This window comes from Pseudoliparis swirei, chromosome 10 (assembly GCF_029220125.1).
Source record: "Pseudoliparis swirei isolate HS2019 ecotype Mariana Trench chromosome 10, NWPU_hadal_v1, whole genome shotgun sequence".
NCBI classification, from domain to species: domain Eukaryota; kingdom Metazoa; phylum Chordata; class Actinopteri; order Perciformes; family Liparidae; genus Pseudoliparis; species Pseudoliparis swirei.
In genome coordinates this window covers 7,470,273-7,492,394 of record NC_079397.1, presented here as the reverse complement: position 1 = coordinate 7,492,394, position 22,122 = coordinate 7,470,273, and the positions used below count along the sequence as shown (strand labels likewise).

The 22,122-nt window shown below is 43.1% G+C and overlaps 1 protein-coding gene across 4 annotated transcripts in view; it reads left to right on the top strand.

Moving 5' to 3' along the window:
* Positions 1-21,214, top strand: part of iqsec3a (IQ motif and Sec7 domain ArfGEF 3a) — a 95,701-nt gene extending 74,487 nt beyond the window's left edge. For 3 of the 4 annotated variants that reach the window (XM_056424278.1, XM_056424276.1, XM_056424279.1), the window contains 9 exons: positions 409-531; positions 3,752-3,918; positions 6,063-6,202; positions 10,159-10,284; positions 11,394-11,493; positions 11,888-12,046; positions 14,195-14,287; positions 14,598-14,641; positions 17,828-21,214. In XM_056424278.1, the coding sequence (XP_056280253.1) occupies positions 409-531; positions 3,752-3,918; positions 6,063-6,202; positions 10,159-10,284; positions 11,394-11,493; positions 11,888-12,046; positions 14,195-14,287; positions 14,598-14,641; positions 17,828-18,394 (1,519 nt within the window). In that variant the 3' untranslated portion in view covers positions 18,395-21,214. The remainder of the gene's footprint in view (positions 1-408; positions 532-3,751; positions 3,919-6,062; positions 6,203-10,158; positions 10,285-11,393; positions 11,494-11,887; positions 12,047-14,194; positions 14,288-14,597; positions 14,642-17,827) is intronic. The other variant, XM_056424277.1, reaches the window with a different exon arrangement.
* The last annotated feature ends 908 nt before the right edge of the window (positions 21,215-22,122 follow it).

Below are 22,122 nucleotides of genomic sequence, written 5' to 3'. Positions count from 1 at the left end.
CACCCTTTACTTCAAAGCCTCATTTCAACTCTACATTGCCCACGTTGTGTTTATCCACCTGAACTCATTGGACTGGATATTTTTGCTTTTTTAATTAAAGTAATTAAGCCGGGGTAGTCAGGTAATAGGGAGGATGTTCTGCTCTGAGGACTGTTAGCGCGTACGTGTGCGTCTTGGCAGGAGTGGCACGATGAAGATATCCGGATCCAGTCTAATCCCTGGTGCCCGTGCGTGGCTAACACCTGCAGTAAGCAGAGTGGTGCTGTGACTGGGAAGCAGATGATTGGACTTGTTTCTTTAGATCTACATCCACCAATGCAACCAGTAAAGGGGCAACCACTGCCATCATGTTGATATATTGCTGTGAATTTTCATATGTTTTCCTTTTTTTTTTTGCCCTGTGCACAGCTGTGTGGTGGATGAGATGGACTTCTCAGGCATGGAGTTGGACGAAGCGCTGAGGAAGTTTCAGGCCCACATTCGTGTCCAGGGAGAAGCCCAGAAGGTGGAACGTCTTATCGAGGCCTTCAGGTAAATATAACAGCAGTAGCTGCAGTTAGACTCTGGCTTCATCTTGGAATATTCTGCACATGTAAGCTGCCATTTCTAAAATCTATATGTGGGTATGTATATGTGTCTTGTATTTAATTCTAACTGTTCCCTAAACTTTTTTTCCTGATATTACAAACCGGCCGGACACAGCGTTTTTAACCATCTCAGGACTAAATTAATATTGTTTTATTTATATCACATATGCAAGAGATTTGACCATGACACAAGTATTAATATTCAGAAACATTACTGTGTGAGAGAAAATATGCAAAATATCCCTCATTTGTCCTACTGCCGTCATTAACTTCCTCCTATAATGCAAATCTGGAAGTGTTGATATTTGAGCAGATGCAAAAATGTAAATGATATACTGTCACTCAAACATCTGGGCCGAATTTACAGGGCTTTAAGATGCATTTCACAGGTTGTTTGATCATGAAATATCCCTTCATCAAGTTCTGAGGACGTGCTGAGGAGGTACCGATGTGAATCCGTGATTTGTGAGATGTGAGCTCGGGCTTCTTCTCTTGTAGCCAGACAGATACATTAAGAGGGAACATGACAACAAGCTAGTGTGACTAAATGTAATCAGAAAAAAATCCACAGCCATACGCGCAAAAAAAGAGACAGAAGGACATGCACACTTAAGCCCCGAAGAAGCAATGGACCAATCACAGAGTGAGCATGTGAAGGCAAATACGCATCTTGATGACACAGGTGTGATCTGAGCGGTCGAGTCACACGGCCTCATCTCAACAGAGGCTCACTTTTTATTTTCCTTTCTGCTGCAATAAAATGTTAACAATGCAGCCCCCGATCTGGATATCCAGGGAACGTGTCCTTTCGAGCCAACGATTTTTTTTTTTTGCGGAAGGGAGACAATTTGCATTGCATCTGTGGCTCTGTGTGCTAATGATAACTGTTTGGCGACGCCCCTCCGGAGTAACAACCACCTGTCACTGTTATCGAGGTGCCCAATGAGGGGGCGGCATTGTCAGCGGGCATGGAGGTTGGCGCCGGTAATGTTTGGACATCAGGCTGGCTCTGCGTATTGTCAGGAGTAAGAGGGAGGTGAGGGTGAGGAGGGGTGAGGAGAGGTGGGGGGGGGGGGGGGGGGCACGATCCAGGAAAAGGAAGGAAGAAAGCGGAGAAAAAAGGAGAGCGGGAGGAAGGTTTATAAATAACCAGCGTTGCGTAACCGTGTGCCTGCCTCCCCTTCTCCTGGGCTTTGATATGCTCCCAAACACACACATGCACGCACACGCACGCACAGAGATACACACACACACACAGAAAGAGAAAAATCTCTGAAGTAAGTGAATGGGATTTGAAGCAGCGGGGGGGGAAGTGAAAAGCAGCCTCAGTATCTGCTGCGTCAGTGCGCTACTGAAGGAGCAAATATGAGCCAGCTCCCAACGCTGCAGATATATACATATACATATTCAGTTTATATTTTCACATCTGCATTACAGTGTAGTATCCTTTATTTACTCACCCTGCGGTCACAAACACTTTCTCTATTTTCTATTATAGTTATTACAGATAAAGATCATGCAACATGTTTAATCTCGCACCGAGATCCGTCCTAAGAGTACGTCATGACTGTTGGATTAATGACTGTTGGATTAATGACTTTTGGATCGGCAACAAAAACGACATTCGTTTGGAAGACGGCAGCATGTGCCAAATTTGAAGAGGAGCACTCTTTGTCATTTTACCGTGTTGTTGTTGTTTGTCTTTCTGTCTGTGAGAGCACTTAGAAAGCAGCTCAAATTGAGGCTTTTCATTACGTGGTGCTAAAAAGATTTACAGACAAGATCATAATTGCTGGTTGCTGTGGTGCCACGGGGTTTCAGACAGAGATGTGATGAAACGACGTGTGTGAAGCCTTGTGATTACCAGGCTGAAACAAATAGTGTACACCACGAGCACACAGGGATGTGGTTACGGTTACAAGAGGGCACACGCAATAAAACCAGAGGCTCTTCAGTAAAGAACAGAATTATATGTCTAGCTAGCAAATAATAAGTCAAGCTTTCCAGAATAATGTACGAATACCAAAACAAGAGCCACATAACTTGCATACAGCAATATTATGTTATTTTATGTTGTGTAAAAAACTAATTCAAATCTCCAATGTCAAAAACAAACTTTAAAACTCAATAAATACAAAGAGCAACTCAGATCAGCGACTCAGATCAGCATGTATAGCCTTTTGATCTCCTCAAAGCCTCTCTCATTTGGACGAATCGGCTTAGTGATAGTGAAACTATAAAAGTGAGGGTGAGCGAGGTAGGAAATGACTATTATTACAACACATGTATAAACAGGCAAAAATAACACAAGCTCTGTTTTTCCTTTTTGACAATCTTGCACGGTTTAAGCCGTGTTCGGAAGCCTATTAAAAACAGTGTTTTGTGATGGGTCCACACACACACACACACACACACACACACACATAAACTCTCTTACTCTATATATTGCTGATTACTCACACACAGTAGATGTTCTGTTGTATTCATTCTCTAACCAGGAAGTGTCCATGCACTTTACAGGGAAACAAATACTCTCTCCCCTCTGGGCACTTCTTTCTGAAGCGCACACACACATATCCAAACACTAGAAATAGGTGTCTACAAATCTGTTTGACTCACAGTTTGCAGAACCACATAACGCAGAGGAACTCCCATACTGAGCCTTTTATTTTTAGGGGTGTGCATCAAAATGAGCCTGGCCTCTGTCCAGCAGCCAGGCCCATGAATGCCGGAAAATGTTTAAATGTGTCTCGGTGAAGGTTGTGAGGGGTCGACTTTTCTCACGAGCCATATAACCACCGATCCAGTGGGACAGATGTGCTTCTACACATCAACGAGGAAACCACTGTGAGCTTCATCATAGCTGAAAGGCAGCAAACAGCTTCAGATGAAGCCACGAGCAACATTGTGACGAATCAATCTGTAGCGTGTTGAAGGATGCCGTCAGTGTTTTAGGCTAACTTAGTATCTGTGTCTTTTTCCCATCTTGTCTCTTCCAATCTCTTATACTCCTAACCGGCCTCACCTATTCTTTACAACAACATACGTTCCCGTTCCTTCCTCTCCGTCACTCCTCCATGTGTGTGTCCTCTGCCATGACCCTTCATCCCTCCACCCTCCACTTTCTTTACCCTCCACCTGGATTCTTTTCTGTACACCTACAGTCAGCGCTACTGCATGTGTAACCCCGATGTGGTGCAGCAGTTTCACAACCCAGATACCATCTTCATCCTGGCCTTCGCCATCATTCTGCTCAACACTGACATGTACAGTCCAAACATCAAGCCCGACCGCAAGATGATGTTGGAGGACTTCATACGCAACCTACGAGGTAAGTGACGCAGCATCTCAGCGTGTGTGTGGAGGCTCATTCAGGGGGTTGAAGTGACGTTAATTAGATGACATAATCAGCTCGTGTAACGTGGGTTCGTTTTAGGTGCGTTCGTCAGACGTTTTCTAAATATTAATATGACTATTATTATGTTGGGACCATTTCCCAATCGTTTGAATCGTTCAAATCAGTAAAACACAATCGTCTTTTAACAAGATACATCAGTGTAATTGAGTCAGTGTCCAACAGTGTTTGGATCTGTGTCAAATCAAACCTCCCTGCATACCTTCAGGTGATAAAGACAAGGTAATATTTCTCCCCCTGACGGCCTCGCTTTATGCATTCACAACTCATAGCGACACCGACAGAAAGCACCTGTAATTCTTGTCTCCCGTATGCAGACAGATGCTCATTCGCCGACCTGAGCGTCGTAGTTTTGTTCTCCCTCAGTGCAATTAATCAGGGAATCCTGAGGTCGATGCAGAACAACTTTAATGGATTCACCCAGACTGTTCCCCACAATTCAATTAAGTTAAGAAATCAATTTCAACATCTTATGCAAATTAAAATACGCCGCTCTCTCTTGGACTCTCTATTTGTCTTTTGCTCAGTTTACTATGTTTTCTCCGTTTCTTTCTGCATTCTCTTGTCTTGTTTTATCTCGGTCAGAACATCATTCGCTCTGTTTATTTTTCCGTCTATCCTCGTTTATATTCTCCCTGATTCTTCATCCTCTTTTCTTTTCTCCATCACGTCTCTCCTACGCACCGGCGGAAGAATAACTCAATCAACTAATTGACTGAGGTGAAATGCAATTATGCACCAGAAACCAATAGTAATGAAGAACCACAGAACATTCATTATCTCAATTAAAACAGACCGTCAGTGTCAAAGCTATGCCACAACGAGCCAACATAATACAAACCAGCTTCCACCATAAATTAATGCTTAGTGGAAAATGGAAATTGCAATTTCGCCGCTACTGGATAGTGAGGATGGTCTCAGATTGAAACCAATTCCAGTTTTTAAGGTATTTAGTCATACATTATAGCATTGAACGAATTTAATGTTGGACATATTGTTGGCGCCACTTGAAACCAAAGTTACTGTAAATTATCACCAGGTAAATGTGTTCCAAACTGCTTTAATTTAAAACCACAGATCCCACTTTAAGAAAAGTCAACGTATCCGCAAAGTCATGATTTGTAGGACTTATCATCTGGGTACCATGAATGACAGTAAGAAAATAGTACCAATCCATCTTGAAGATGTTGAGATGTTTCACACACTCAGTGAAATAGAAATGAAAAGTCAGGGGGTCACCACTGTCGTGAAGATTCACCCTGTGAGCACCAGAAATGTCAAATTGGCATGTCAATCCATTTATTAATGAAATTATTTCACTGTTTAATCACCGTGCAAAGAGACATAAAGCAGTGAAGTCGTGAGGAGTGTAAGTAAAGATTAAAAAAATATGAAGTCACTTATTTATCTGACACTTTCAATACATACCCCCCGACATCTCCTCCACTCCCTCCGACTCCATCATGTGGAGCGATGTCTCAGCGGTGTCCCATGGCGCCTCACTGTCGCCGCCATCCCTTGTGACGGTTTCATTTTCTCCAAACACATCCTGCCCCCCATTGAAAGCTCAATGCACCGCACGGCACGGCACGGCACAGCTGTGCGGATGTAATGGGGAGCATCTCGAGGGCAACCTTTCAGCCTAATGACATGCAGCTCTACCTGCGTCGAAATGCTCCCGCCTCGAACTGTGTTCCTGACAGAAAATCTTCTCTGGGTGTCAACCTTTCACTTTCGCCAATTAACCTCTCCTCTCACACGGCTTTCTGTCATTACCTCATGGAGACACTGAAAAACAAAAACACAAAGAAGGACGGACGAGGAGAGACAGAGATCTCTGAAGATAACATTTTGTTCCACTCTTTTCAAGTCAAATAACAATGTGTACACAGTTACGTTGTACACGTGTATACACAAAGCCTGCTGTATTGAAACCAGAGTAGACACACAGTGGCTCCTCTACCACGGTGACAACAGCAGTCCCTCTCCATGTTCCTTCTGTTACCGTCTGGTTAAATTATTGGTGATGTGTGTAGACGTTGTGCATGTTCCCATCCTAGGCGTGGACGATGGAGCAGACATCCCCAGAGACATGGTGGTCGGAATCTATGAAAGAATACAACTGAGGGAGTTACGCTCCAACGAAGACCACGTCACCTACGTCTCCAAGGTGGAGCAGTCCATCGTGGGCATGAAAACAGTAAGGACACACAGACACACTTTTGTTCTATACTTGTGAGGACGTAATGCATACGTTAGCAACAACATAGCAACCTAACCTTTTCTTAGCTTTAACTGCAACCATGTTAAACCTGAACCTGCACTAGTTTATATGTTTAGCCACTTGGGGGGATGCGACTGACATTTTACATAGCCACCTGGCAAATGGAAATACATTCTCTTCAACCTCTGTTTTTTGCTCTCAACTTTTCCTGAGGAAAAGCTCTTCAGCTGCTAAATGCTACACAATGTTCACCAGCTAGTCGCTGACTTTGTCTTTCTGCCGTCTGGTGCCGGGCAGGTGCAGTCGACTTGGTTTACAAGACGTTTTGTTCCTGAAAACAACTTCAGCTCGGAAGGACATTGGTACATTAGGAGTGGGCCATAAACAAAGCTGTAGGTCATACAAACTAAATAATGAGCCAAAAGATGCTAAAATGCTACGTCCGTTCGAGAGGAACAGCAGGGTCTCGTCAGGATGTCATGGTTCATCGCTAAAAGCAAACGCTTGAATATTAGGCATAGTTTAACTTGACAGCCGGGTCTAATAAACACAAATATCCTTATATTAAATGCTTAATCCATCGTGGAATACACCTACTACGAACTATTCATACACTGTCATATTCATTGAATGTATTTTAACTCTAAATCTGTCCTTCTGGTCACATGACATCTATTGCACCTGTCCATCCTGGAGAGGGATCCTCCTCTGTTGCTCTCCTGAAGGTTTCTTCCCTTTTTTCCCCCTGAAGGGTTATTTGGGAGTTTTCCCTGATCCGATGCGAGGTTTTGGGGCAGGGATGTCTATGTGTACAGATTGTAAAGCACTCCGAGACAAATTTGTAATTTGTGAAATTGGGCGATACAAATAAACTGAATTGAATTAATGAAGATACAAATATTGCATTACATTACTCACACATTGAAGAAAGTAAAAGAATCATCATAGATGGTTTAATGGTCCTGTAACCATGTTCATCATCAGACAGAAACCTCCCCAATTTAATTGATGGGGATTAAAAACACAGAATCATTGTTTTCATGACAGTGATGCAAATTATTTGATCTATTTTGTACGGCATATTTTATAATCTTCTCGGCTTGCTAGAATATTAAGCAAGATCGATAACGCAAAACATGTCACTCAGTGGATGTCAAGCCTAATATTATTCAAGACCTCATCACTATCACCTAGCCCTGCTTGTGTTAGCAGAGCACATTTATTAGTCATAAATGTCTCATAAGCAGTGCGGTCATTACCTCAGGTCATTACTCCAGCTGGGTACGTCATTAACCACCGCTATCATTAGAGGTTTTTTTTTACTATTAAGGTTGAAAGGTCGGTCAGTGCACATGAGTGATGGTTGTCCACTGGAATGTCCTTTAGTTAGGAGTCAACTACGGACATTCACTGTGTGCATATTCATGTGCAAAGTTTGATGGAAACCTAATGCCATCCTCAGCCTCGTTGGCACTTTGTATTAGTTTTAATTTAATAATCATGAACATGCTAAACAAAGATGTTGAATATGGTAAATGTGATAGCGGATAAACATTAGCATGTTAGCATTGTGTTAATCTTAACTCTAGACTATTAGTCTATCTATACTCCCATCTCTCTGTCCATCTGCTGATGAGCCCTGAACCTTTGGATGAATATCTCTATAAATAATATAAATTGACTTTTAACTGGTTTTAAAGTGAATCTCCATCATTCCCTGTTTACTTTCAGAATGACATTGGAACTATGACATTGAAAAGATTTCCACTGTCTTTTTCCTTTTTCGTGGCTTTTGCCTTTCAGTGTCTCGGTGATGGATGAATAGCCATAGGATGACAGAAGGAGTGTTGTCATCGCCAAAACCATGATGGATTGTTGTGACCGGAACTGCCTATTCCTGTCTATGGCAGCTGTCTGCCATAAAAAGACTTAGATAAAGTTTCCTTTTCGGAAATATTGTAACAGCAGGTGTCAAGAGTTTCTTTAATGTGGATTGAAAACAAAAGGGAGTGGTTTACATTAGAAGACATTTTCCTAATTCTAGGCTTTTTCTTTTTTTTACTCATAATTTGATGTCTTAATGAAAGTAAAGAAGTGATTGGATGAAGAAAAAGAGGCCGTGTCTGTGCCTTGCAAATAGTCCACAGGAAGCCAAGGGAATTCAAACTGGAAATGCACAAAGACAAAAACGATCAGAGGCCACATATGAATCCATTTTATCAGGATGAGAGGAACAACTAGGATCCAAAATGGAGACAAGTAAGAGAGAACACTTCGTGAGAACATTATTTAATCGTTCACCGCCATTTTCGTCGTGTAATCTGCTTAAACATCGAACATCACTTACGTCTAATGGTGCGTTCACACCGGACGCGTCGAAAAAATTCTCTACGCGTCTGACGCAGCAGTCTTGACGCGCATCGAAAAAAGGGTGTTCACACCAGACGCGTCGGGGGCGGAGTCATAAATGAGTCGAGGAACGACAGGACCGCAGCGTACTTCCACTTTTTAGTGGACTGAGCTGCACTCCCACTGCGCTTCTCGCTGCTCTCTCTCTCTTCTCTCTTTGATACGTGTCTCTGAGACTTTTCCACCTACAGCGGCAGATCTCCTCTGCCATGAAACACATATGCCGGCGGTTGGTTGATAGTAAAGTACAACAAATAGCGAGAATAAAAGCAAATACATACATTCAAAACGTACCAGGTAGTCCCACGGCTTCTCCGACCTTGTTCCACGCTTTATCTTTATAGCTCCGGTTTCGGTAAGCATAAAGAGTTGTATCGTAAAGTTCGGGGTGCCCACAGACAGCGACAATAATCTTTTCCTCCATTTTTTTCGACCGGCAGGACGATGACGAGCGGAGCTGCTCAACGCTGATTGGCTGACGCAACTATGACTCACGCGTCTTTGCTGCCAAAGTTGGGAAATTTGAACTCGCGCGTCAACGAGCTGCGTCTGTTCGCTGAGTTCGCCCCGCGACAAACCCTCTGTTCGTGCTGCTTCAAACGCGTCTGACGCGCTGCTCGCTGGAAAATACGCAGCTACGCAGCTTCGACGCAGCTTTGCATTGACTTAACATGTAATCTCGACGCGCGTCAAAATTTTGACGCGTCCGGTGTGAACACACCATAAGAGGAGAAGCCTCTAGCAACACATCTGCAGTGTTTTGTAAAACTCCAACAACTTTATAATGGACCTCCAAGTGTCGCATTACCACCAAATTTGGTGTTAGTTCTTGGTCTTAAGTTCTCAATAACCAAACAGCAAGATGTTTATTGCAAAAAAAATCGAACAATCAATTTAACAGCATCTCATAAAAGGCTTGTTTTAGAGCAGGAAGTCTCTCATCTTACTCTGATTGCTCTAACTAGACATAAAGGTATCTATATAGAAGTACTTAGAGTAGCGTCACTAATCATGTCTTCATACATTTCTTTTTGCTTAAATACTGAAATGAGACTTTTTGGTGGTTAGGTGAGACATTCAGTGCAAGTAAAACTACAAAGAGCAACTGCAGCACAGGGAAGTGAAGAATCCTAACATTGCATCAATACCCATGTTCTCCTCAGGGACACACAGTGGAAACAACATGCTGCCTTATCCCTATCTTTATTTTTATTTTTAAATTGTGTTTTACGGTCAGTCTTCATGTCACTTATGTGTCTCAGCAAACTGTGTTTAATGTTTTTTTTTCTGTGATACTTCATTCTCAGCTTTAAACCCTGTAGTGAATAATGTGTCGTACTCCAGCCAAAAGTCATTTGTGTTCAAAGTCTCTCTGTTTCACTTAAATACTCTTTACCCTGAGGGAAAGGTGTTATCTGATGCTCTTTGCTTCAGAAGGTCTGGAATGACTTTCCAGCTCCTCAGATTCTTCATCTGAGTGATGGAAGCTCCCCATTCACCTGGATGTCTGTCTTCCTCTGCAGGTTCTCTCCGTCCCCCATAGAAGACTGGTGTGCTGCAGTCGACTTTTTGAGGTGACTGATGTCAACAAGGCCCAAAAACAGGCAGCACACCAGAGAGAAGTCTTCCTCTTCAACGATCTCATTGTGGTGAGTATACGATAAAAGAGATTCAGGGTAATAATTCATATTTTTACTATAAATGTTGTTTACGGTATCTTTACACCCACCCCAAAAATGGTTCTTTCTGCTGAAAACATCTTTAAAGCTGCTTATGTTACACTTCCAGCTGCAATGCACCATCACCTACCTTCACTGTGAGCTCTCTCTCTTCCTCGGTGTTGTTTCATCAGTCAGTCCCCTCCGGCCCTTTCTTTTAATAATAGATAGTAGTAAATGCAGTTTTGCAGTTCACTCATAAGCAGATATATGTCCCCTACAGAGAGCTTTAAGGGCCAGTAATACAATTGTTTTTCACAGCCAGATAAGTTAATTTGGTCTAAAGTTGTGTAGATTGGAGAATTATAAAAGGTTTAATGTTGGGCATAATGAATGTGCCCGAGAGGAGGCACACAGGGGTTATCCATCCGAAGTGTTTTACTACTCTCATAATTATGTCAAATTTGGATATCTGTCCAGCAAAAAAGGAGAAGCAGCATCGTTATGTCCCACTCCGTTTCCTGCTTAGGCATTAAAAGTAATTGGTATAGCTGCTGGAAAAGGAGGTTTGAAGGCCGACTCTGAAGTAAGAGGTGGAAGGAGCCATATTCACACATCACAATGGAATTCTGTTCATTTGGCTTTCAAAGTTAACGCTGCGATCTATTCCAGGGAGAGTCATCTTGAAGGACTTTACTGTAAAAATTAAAGTGATGGAGACTTTTCTTCAAATGTGGCCCCTGTTCTAGGAGCTCGAACGTGTCAAGTCGAGTTTAATGTGCCGACGTGATGTATCGGTTTAACACGGCTCGCCTGGTGAATTATGCCCATCAGTAGCGCTGCAAAACAGATTTGCCTCATTGTTTTCTATCTGGAAGGTCATTGGATAAAAAAGCATCAATCACGTGAATAAGCCACAGTGTTGTTTTTCAAAGAGCACTCATGCACAATCTGATACACTTTGAAACTTACTTTGTACATTCAAAATGAACTCTCCAGATATTTAGAATTTCTTTGAAATTGCTCTGTGCTCCGGACCTATCAGTGAGCTCTCTGCCAATCAAATGGTTGCTCTAACTTTGGTTTCTTGTTGTTTGCAGATCTTGAAGCTTTGCCCCAAGAAGAAGAGTTCTGCAGCCTACACGTTCTGCAAAGCAATGGGCCTACTCGGCATGCAGTTTCACCTCTTTGAAAACGAATGTAAGTCATGACATCTTCACTGCAGACAGCTGCCATGAAAAACATGAAAGGTACCTCCAGGTTGAATTGAAAAAGGGCTTTCGGAGTTATGGCCGTATATGAAATAGGATTTGAGATGAAACTGCTTTTTATTTTTGCTTAATTTTTTATATTTGTGATGCCAGCATATCATCATCCTGGACTTTCCCAAATCAAAATATCCTCATGTTATGCACTTACTTTTTAAAATGTAATCAACCCAACCTTCAAATTTAGCATTTTTCTCCAAAAGAAGAACAAAATAAGTTAACAAAACTACATTTAAAAGGCATTTTAATGCCTGTAGTATTAATACCTTGCAAAATGTCTCTTGTTACTCCTCTCTCAATAACTCAATGCCTTCTGTGCTCCCCAGTCTACCCTCATGGCATCACCATCCTCTCACCGTTTGGCTCAGACAAGAAGCAGGTACTTAACTTCTGTGCCCAAAGTGCTGAGGAGCTGCTCAAGTTTGTGGAAGACCTGAAGGAATCAATCTCAGAGGTGTCGGAGATGGAGCAGATACGTATCGAGTGTAAGTGTTTGACTTTTTAGGGGTTTTCCCACATTACAATGAAAGATTACAGGCACATACAGTAGACCGGAGGCTGCCAATCCGTTGTGTGTACATACAGTATGTAGAAGATCCATGAAGTGAAATGTGTGTGTGAATCCTCCTCTGGCTATGCAGCCGGCATCACATTTTGAAAGAAAATCAATAATCTCACATCTTGGAAAAAGTGCGACTACTGTTGAATTGTCAGATACGCTGCGTGGGAATCAATACGTCGTCAGACATCACACGGGAGTCAAAAGGCATCCTTTTGTTTCATGCCGCTTGTGGACTTGTGTCGGTGTGTTTTGGTTCCTTTGGTGCACTGCAGCTCAAACAGACTCGAGGTGGGCAGGACATTGGAGGTGGAGAGAGGCCGGTGTTTCTTTGGGTCTACGTGCATTTGAAATTCACTCGACAATAAGACATGCGCCTACTTCGACCCACTCGGAGGAACAAGAGTACCCAGAGCCCGGCTCCTGGCGGCGGGCCCCTGCTGGTATTTGACGCAACCCTTCGCGGAGGGGGAGGGCCGGCAGCCCGGGAGAGTAAGCGAAAAACAACACATGGAGACAGGTCGACAGGCGGAAGTTATTTATCTCAGTGGAGTGGAGCAAGGATGGACAGCTGTGCACAATTTAAACCAACACACTCAAATAAGAACTCACGTTGAGACACATGTGTTAGAAAGGCACGCAAACACAAAAAAGTTGTTGCAAAGCCAGAAGCTAAATTTAGAATGATTGCTGGCAGTTGCACAGAAAAACAACACATCATCCTTTTTTTTCTCGCAGGGTCGTGTTGTGTTTGCACATTAGCAAACACATGCAGCTGGCACACTTGTGTTTGGGCTTTCCCTCTTTGAGATAGGATGCAGAAATATTACCTATCTTCTTTAAGTCCATGAAAGTATATTTTAAATTGGAGAATAAACTAAAAGGTGCTTATTATAGGTGCAATAGAAATTTCCTTGAAAGAACTGCTCCATTTAAAAATAACCCGTTTCACTCTATATATAATTACTACGACAACACACGCTTATTTGTAGAAACTTATAGTTCCATGTGATATCTTTTACCAGGAGATACACTGCCAGATGGGACTCTTTTTGCTGAGGTCGTCATATTTTTGTCACACAGGCACCGAAATAAAAAAGGGCGGTACATTGTGTACTTCTCCATTAAAGCACTACATTGTTGATGTCATTGGGCATCCCATAATAACCCTTACCTTATTATAATTCAAGTGGTCTGAGAGTAAATGACCTTTCTGCAGATCATATCTGCTCTGTTTTGAGGCCAGTGAAGGGAGACTTCCCTTTGGAGAGAGACGGCGTTCCGATTGGCTGTACGACAAATACAGATGTGCACATGCATCTGCGTGAACGCCTGATTTAACGTCCTTCTCATATCCTGTGGGGGAACAACTGTCAACACTGGAAAGCTACCCAAAAAAGAAAGACAAAAAGAGAGCCATAGCCTCACAGTGGCCACGGCAGTCGCCATTCTCTCTCTCCATCTTTCAGAGCTGAGCCGTGTGTGCGTGGCGGCTACGGGTGGCGGAAGGCCAAAGTCTTATTGGCGACGTTTCCTCTCCATTTCTGAAATGAAATGAAGCAGCACTCACACAGGTGACTGTGTGAAGCGTGTGCGTGTGCCCCTGCTCGTCTTGTCGGAGGGGTTCGGGGGCTTTTCCAGGAAACTGCCTGTTGAATTACAATATGGTAAAAGATTATTATGGATTTCTTGTCTAATTATGGCCAAAAAAAATACCCTGCCTCCCACAGCTTTGAGGTCACATCCGTCAATTTCGCAGCTCGGAATTAGAATGCAGTGCCGTGTTGGAGACAAAACAACATTTAGTCATCGTGATTGGAAATGACACGCAATTACCATCAAGTGTGAAGTGTAATTAGTGAGATGGCAAGTTGCGTTTTGAGATTAGAGCACAGAGTGGGAGGGGAAGGCAACGAGCGCGGGGGCGTTCAGCATTTGAAAGGAAGTCGACTTATGCCGATTAATGTTGTTCCTCTCTAACCCCTCTACGCCTACCACCTGTCCATCCGTGTGTTCTCTCCGTCGCGGCGTGTCAATGATAGATCTTTTTTTTTGTCTCCGGTTCTCTCTGCAGGGGAGCTGGAAAAGCAGCAGGGAGCCAAGGCACACTCGGTAAAGAACAACGGCACGCAGCTCGAGCTGCGCGGCAAACAAGGCTCCCCATCAGGTGTGTGTGTGAGTGTGTGCTGCAGAGACCGTGTCCTCAATTGCGTTGATCTACCTATCTAGTTCATACGAAGTCCAACCACTGCTGTTCTTATGAATTATTGAATTGGAAAAACATATGTTGCACTTTAAAAGGGAGGCGTTATGGTTTAACCAAACGTATATGTATGGTCTGTGTAGCAGAGTGATATAAAGTGCAGTTCTTGCTGTTAAAAAACATTTTGATAAGCAGTGAAAGCTCACATCCCAGACGTTGTGCTGCCACTTTTGTCTCTTTCCCCCCCCCCCCCCCCCATTTTTCCTCCATCCAGGAAACCCGGAGATAGATGAACGAAGCGGACACAATGCAGTGGAGGTAAGTGCTTAGAGATAGGGCCATGTCCCAAATAACAGGTAAGTCGGTACAGGGTGTCAGTACAAAGGTAGGATGAGACAGGATGAAACCCGGGACTAGTCCTATCTCCAGGGCTCGAGGCGTCAAGCCGAAGTGGGCGAAGAGTGGATGAGGGAACGAGTGCTGCTGGGTCAAGTGTGTGTGAGGTCACCCAACCAAACTAAATGTATGAGATGAAAGTACTTAAAAATAAAGATGGTGGGTTAGGTGGAAATTAATAACATCATAACCCGTTCTACCCGTGCACATCAGACTCAGGCTTAAAAATGTTCCGTAAGCCTAAAAAAGGAATAGGTTGCAATTAGTTTCACAAGCTCAGGCGGAACATGTGACTCCTATTGGGTGTTTAAAGGGTGACACAGAAAGAAGCCATCATTGCTGAAAGTGGCTGAGAACGTGTGTGTGTGTGTGTGTGTGTGTGTGCCCACGTGCAGCATCAAGACCTTAACACAGTAGCATGCGGGCGGATGGATTTAACTCTCATTTGACACAGAAGCGTCACCTAGTCTCCACCCCTCTGACCGACCTCTGGGGGAAACTTGTTGCGCGAACATTTGGTGCAAGCAACAGAGCGAGCTGAACTACAGTACCCATGGGGCTTTGCAGTTACCACCGTAGTGGCATCAGATGACCTTTCCCCTCGTCTGGCTTTGGAGTTGAGGGGCTGGAGTGAAAAAGCACACGGGGTCAATGTGACACTCAGTGGCTGTTTAATATCACAAAGCTCCCTCTTAATACTGGAGGCTGTAAATATATATCGGGGTACTCGTTAGAGCAAAAGGACGTTAGCGTTGCGCTAAAAATACTTCAAAATTATTTCAATTTCAAAGCCAAACATGCTTGTAGAATGACAATAACTACAGCAGAGCAAACGCATCTTGGAAAGCAGGAGGGTCAGACGGAGAATCCTGCTCATACCGGAGGAGTGAACGACTGAATCCCACAGCAAGCTTCGATAAATCTGCATATTTTGATAGTAAGGTGTATGAAAATGTCTCGTCTCCCTCGTCTGTGCTGTAGTTTGTGGCTAAAGAGATCCAACGCAGGCAAAGGTGTTATTCACACGTCCCCCTCACTTCTCAAAATCCTATTCATCCGTTGTTTCTTCGCTAATCTACACCCTCGAAGACACAGCCACGTTAACTCGCTGTCAGTCAGCACTACCGAGTGACCGGCTTGTAAACAGATATAAGTGGGTTTTTGACGTTGTTTTTTTGTTTTTTTACCATACAAAGGAAAAACGCAGACACAAAGAAACCCATCATCACAGAAGTGACAGGCAAACACACTGCAGCACACAGCGGCCCTCCTCGTGAGCCCATCCGGCAAATGATTGACATTCAGTTTGGACGGAATTGTTTTGGCAAATACGCTCCTGTGCGAGTCTGGTGAAAAACAATCAATACAGCAATCTCTCTGAGGAGATGGAGTTAGAGTGAGCAGACGATTCGCCGAGCTGAAAGCTCACCAAATGACGCTCCACATCTTGTTTGTTTAGTCTGCACACGTATGAGAATGATAAGTTGTGGTTTGGTGGTTACATAACCTGCAATTATTTCTCGGGCAGGCACTTACTTCCTGAGCTGAGTTATAAATCTGTGTTTCGTAGACTATGTTTACTCATTTTAATGTTTGTTTTTTAGTCCACTTTGGAGATTTTTGAGGGCACCATATAGAGCATAAATCTCACACTTTGGACATTCAAAAACTCATTTGGTCTTCTTTGGAGAAAAAATATATAATCTTTAAAAGCCATATAATTTAAAACTATTGAAAGTCAGCTAAAGTCAGTACAAGCCTCCAGTCTTTATCTAAAGGTCTTCAGAGCTCATTGATAATGTACCGTTAAGTATACGTTCTCAAGGTGAAACACTGGCTGGCAGACTGAATGGGTGCAAATGTTAATGGAGTTCTTTCACACCAGAGTTACATCAGCTCCGCTGTAAGCCCTTTCTTCAGTTCAGATACTTTACGCCATCTTAAAGAGCTTTTGTGGGAAACTATATTCTGATTGACATCCTCACAGATCCTTAAAAGTTCATTTAAAACTAAGATCTTTAGTACAGCGAATCTGAAGAATTACGTAGAACTAAATATGGAAGTAAGTTCGTCAGAGCATCTCCTCTCAACTAATCCTCTAAAGACCTGAGACTTGATCTGCATTTGATTCAAAAGACTTAACAAACAAAAGTCGATGTTGAATTATTTTAGTTTTTTACATCCGTAAATAACATAAAAACGGATTCATTTTAAGTCAAATCATGAAGTTTTTACTTAACCTATCCAAGTAGTTTGGTTACATTTTTCAAAACTTTTTCCCCACCACACATATTGTGCATTTCAGATTGTGCTCATTACATTATGACGATGCTGCTTCTATCTTTGTTTTGGCTCAATGGTTCCTGAGCACAGTGTTGGAAACCTGACTTGTTTCCTAAAATAGGCAACATGAAAAGAATCCAGGAAAGGTAGCCAACTATAAAGGGAGACATATAACACAAATACACTTTGAGGGAAGAAAACTGTCTGCAAAATAAAAACAATCCTTTAACAAGAGGGAAAGAGAGAGTTGAAATGTGACTTACGGAGCTTTTGCATTCTGATGGACATCAAACTTTGGCCAGAAAGTAATTGTGTTTTTTGCTCACCTCCTCTCCTTCCACCTCTCCCTTTTCTTCGTATGACCTCTGTCAATGTTCTGGTTACCCCAACACCCCCCCCCCACCCACCCCACCCCAAGTCTCCTTGTGTCAGCCTGTCACCATAGCGCCACACAGTGGTTCGGAAGGGGCCCTCAGTGTCCCCTTTGGAACCACCGGGCCCCCCTTCTGTAGAGTCGCACCGAATCCCACCACTGTCCTCCTCCCGACCCCAGTCACACACTGACATTGCCAGCATCTAATCTGCACTGTTGCGGGTGGAGAGAGAGAGGGGAGGGGGGGTGGGAGTTAGCAGTAGTCACGATATCTTTACACCTCCGCCGACCCTCCCCCCAACACCAAAGCCCCCACGCATGCCCTGTGTGTGTGTGTGCCGTGCGTTCACCAACCCCACCCCCCGAATAGAAACAGAGGGCTTGAGGGATTGCAGAGGAGGAACCAGCTTTATAACATTTGATGCTGTTTTCTTGGCTGTTTTCTAAACTAGGTGTCAATTCACAACAGGCTTCAGACGTACCAGCTCAGCAGCAGCACGGCTCCGAGTCCCGAGAGCGTGGCCCTTCTTAACCACCAGGGGGCGCTGCTTTTCCAGCAGGGGCCCCAGGGGCGAACCCATGGGCCGGCACCTCCACCTCAGCGCCCGCAGTTGCAGTCGGCAGCGAGCACCCCTGCCCACCACCTCCACCTCCAGCAGCAGCACCACCTTCAGGCGGCCGTCAGCCTGGCTGACCTGGGGCCCGAGACCCTCGTCCAGTGTCAGCAGATCGTCGAGGTCATCATGCTCGACAACGGCGGCCACGCGCGGATGGAGGCCTTCCTCAGCCAGACGCCCACACACCACCACTACCAGCACCACCACCACAGCCACCACCAGCTCAGTCAGTCGGCCATGTCCACCCCGGTCCGCTCGCCAGACTGCTTCCGTGGCAACGACGACCACCAGCCCCCGCTGCCTCCCCCACCACCGCCTTACAACCACCCCCACCAGTATATACCCCCTGACCCCCGCCTCAGTCTGCACCGGACCCCGAGTGGCTCTCGGAGCATGGTGTAAATAGATGAATTAGTATTATTTCCCTCAAACACACACTCCCACACACACTCCCACACAAACCCCGCCCCCTTCTCTACCTATTTAACAGTACATAATGTACATATATACATACAAATGAAAGAGCTATAATGAAGAAAAGAATATCTCACTTATATGCATATATTTAAGGAAGAAAAATAACTAAAAGAAAAAATCAAGGTTTTAAAAGAGAAAAAGTTCTACTTGATTTCACATGTATTTTGAAATATTATGTAGTTTTAACAAATTTATATAACTTTTTGTCGGTTTTAACCTGCTAGAGAAAACACAGATATTCAGTGTGGATTCCTTCTAGTTCACCACCGCCATCGGCAGAAATGAACTGTGATGGCTGGACACCTCCCGCTTCTGTTCGCTCTCATCACCCCGAACCTCATGCCTATGTGCTGTGTGTGCGTGCGCGTGCATAGTTGACACTTACCGAAAAATGCGTGCCAAAATACATAGCCTCCACTCAACACTGACTCCTTTGCACTTGACTAAACGCTAGGGCTAGAAGAAAGAAGAAAAAGAAAAAACTTCCATTGCTTTGAAAAGAAATAGTCCCTTCACACTTCTCCCACAAGGAGCATACAAAAAAAAAGAACAACAAAAGTGAATATCCGCTCCTCTGTTGTGTTGTGGCTCTCTATCATCAGAAAACACTCGTGCTCTATTGTCACTTTCCAGAGATCATTCAATCTACAGGGAAAGCCTGACAGGAAATGAAGGCAACCAATCACACGGCTCGCTGCCGTGCCACACAGTCAGCCCTGGATGGTCCTGTTGATTGTTGTTCGTCTTTTACTCTTCATATTTATTATTGCCGACGCTTTTTTGCCACATGTTAAAGGCGGGGAAAGTCTTTTTTTTATATATATTTTGGAATCGTTTCGCCTGCTGAAACGTCTCTCCGACTTTTCTCAAACTACAACCATTTTAGCATTTAAAAAAATATAATATATGTACGTCGTACTGTCATCTGTTGTTTATGAAAACGCTTCTTAGCTTTTTTTTTTTTTTTTGTGGAAATCACCATGAATTTCCATGAATAGATGCTTCTGCTACAACTGTGAAACGTCAACATCTGTGTTTATTCTGATTTGCGTGGAGCATATTCCACCTTTGTGTGTTTTCTGTCGGTGGATAAATGCAAACATCGAGTCCACCCACAGAGCATCCAGACACTGTCTCTTCATGTCGCTACCACTCCCGGGTTTTGGTTCAGCTCCTAGTGACTATTTTCTCCTCCCTCATAACCTTTCAGTCTGACATTAAAAATGCAAAAACTACAGACACACACACACACACACAGAGAGAGAGCTTGGATTGCAAATGCTGGCATTAATGATATTGTTCGTGCTGTTGGCTCGTCTGCTTTAAATACGAACGGGACAAAAATAATGCATTATCGGATCTCTTTCTCTTTCCCCCCCAGCCCGGATTGTAAATACCACGTTCAACAAGCGAGCTACCTTTAGCCCCTTCGAAATGCAAATTGCCCTGTCACACGTCCTTCATTCTGAAATAGGTCAGCGACTGTATTAGCCTAAATTCCCCCATCTTTTAAACATAAGCCCCAACAGGGTGACATGGATGTTAATTTAGCTCTGCTCTCATCTGACCCCACCTTTATGATTTGTTGATTTATAATCACAGAGGCACTGCAGGGAGGTCTTTATCTTATCTGTCTGTTCTTTTTCCACTCATAATTTACCCCGGAGGTTGTCGTGTTGTTGTGTGTGTGTGTGTGTGTGTGTGTGTGTGTGTGTGTGTGTGCGTGTGTGCGCGTGTGTGTGTGTGTGTGACATGCTCACAATGGCATCCCAACTTTCCCGAAAAACAAATGTGGTAATTCTTGTGTTATTATGTTTCACAACAACGGAAATAATTCGCGCTTTCAAAATGAATGAAGAGCTTTTATGACCATTTTTGTCATTTTTTTAGTGGCTATAAAACAAAACATTAACGGTTATGCAATACATTTCAGTAAATACAACCAGAAGTTCTAATGTTGTGGATGTTACACTGATGGATGATGATTGTATGAATGCTGAGGCATTTGGTTAGATCAACATTCACATAATAATGTGATTCTTCTCTCATGCATGTCATCGGTTTGGAGGACTACTGAACTCTCGATTCCCAAAAGTTTAGAGTTGTTTGTGCGTGATTGAATTTGCTGTGAGCACGCTCTCGGGAAATGAAGATGAAAGATGTGTCATTTGTGATTGACATTTTTTTCACACATTCACCCCTTCGAACAGAAAAATGGATTTACGATGGCAAATGTGAGGCTTCTACTTTGCCAAACGGCGGCCACTTTTCTTCTTCTGTCATTCACAACGCTTTCTTTACGGTTGCACAATGTTCCCTTCTTGACAATGTGTGGAAGCATTTTGAGAGATAGACATCCTGGGTGTGCAATACAGGAATATGAGGCACACTGAAAGTCATGAGTTTTTGATTGAAAGGAAACCAATGTAGCATTTTGAGAGTCTAGCTTATGACATGGAAGCGCAGTAGTGGCTAACTTTCTTCACTGAAAAACTGATAATTTTAAAAAAAGGGCTCTGCCATACCAGTGCAGCGCTTCATGAATGACATATGGATCTTGTCTGGCTCTTCAACACTGTGTTTGCTTATACTAGTGAAACAAAAGAATTACATAAGTGAACATATTTTTGTTGAGACAGGTGGAAACTGAGTGTAACAGATATGAACCATCACCTCCCTCAGTTGGCTCTGAATCCCTCTGTCTTTGCAGTATATCAACATGCTATTAAAGATGATTTAAATCTATTCACAACAAGGCGTTGCTTTGGTTCTTGGTTGTAAATGTTTGATTCTTCACAAATTTAAAGCCAAGATCAGTCTATTTATTTAGACTTCCTGTGAAAATGTTCTTTTTTTTTAAAGTATGCATTTCAGCATGACACATACTCATATTAGCCAACACTTTCAGTGTAATTTATATCTATATATATATATATACACAACAGGTTTGAACTAAATAATGTATATCAAACTAAAACATTCCGACCATACATACGATAATGAATCTATTTTTCACAACAAAGGATGATATATGTGTATATTATCACCTAACTCTGTTCTATGAAAATGTTCAGTCTTTTAGCTGACGATCCCATCAGTGGCATTTCTGCTGTCTGCTGGATGTGTTAATAGATAACTTTTAAAAGGATTTACTGTAATGTGTTAGTAGTCTGTGTAACATGTGCTTCTGCTGCCCCCAAGTGGCCAGAAAGTTTTATTTATTTATTTATTTATATGCGTGTTATTCGCAAAACTCAAAAAGTATTGAACCGAATCGCATGAAATTTGGTGGGATGATTGTTTATTATCCGGGGAACAGTTGATTAGATTTTGGGATCGATCGGGTCAAAGGTCAAGGTCAAAGGTCATGAACAGGTCAAAATCTTTCGCAGAACTCAAAAAGTATTGAACCGAATCGCATGAAATTTGGTGGGATGATTGTTTATTATCCGGGGACCAGTTGATTAGATGTTGGGATTGATCGGGTCAAAGGTCAAGGTTAAAGGTCATGAACAGGTCAAATCTTCTTGAATCACATGGAATTTGGTGGGATGATTGGTTATTATCCGGGGACCATTTGATTAGATTTTGGGTTCAATCGGGTCAAATGTCAAGGTCAAGGTCATGGAAAGGTCAAAATCTTTTTTTTACCA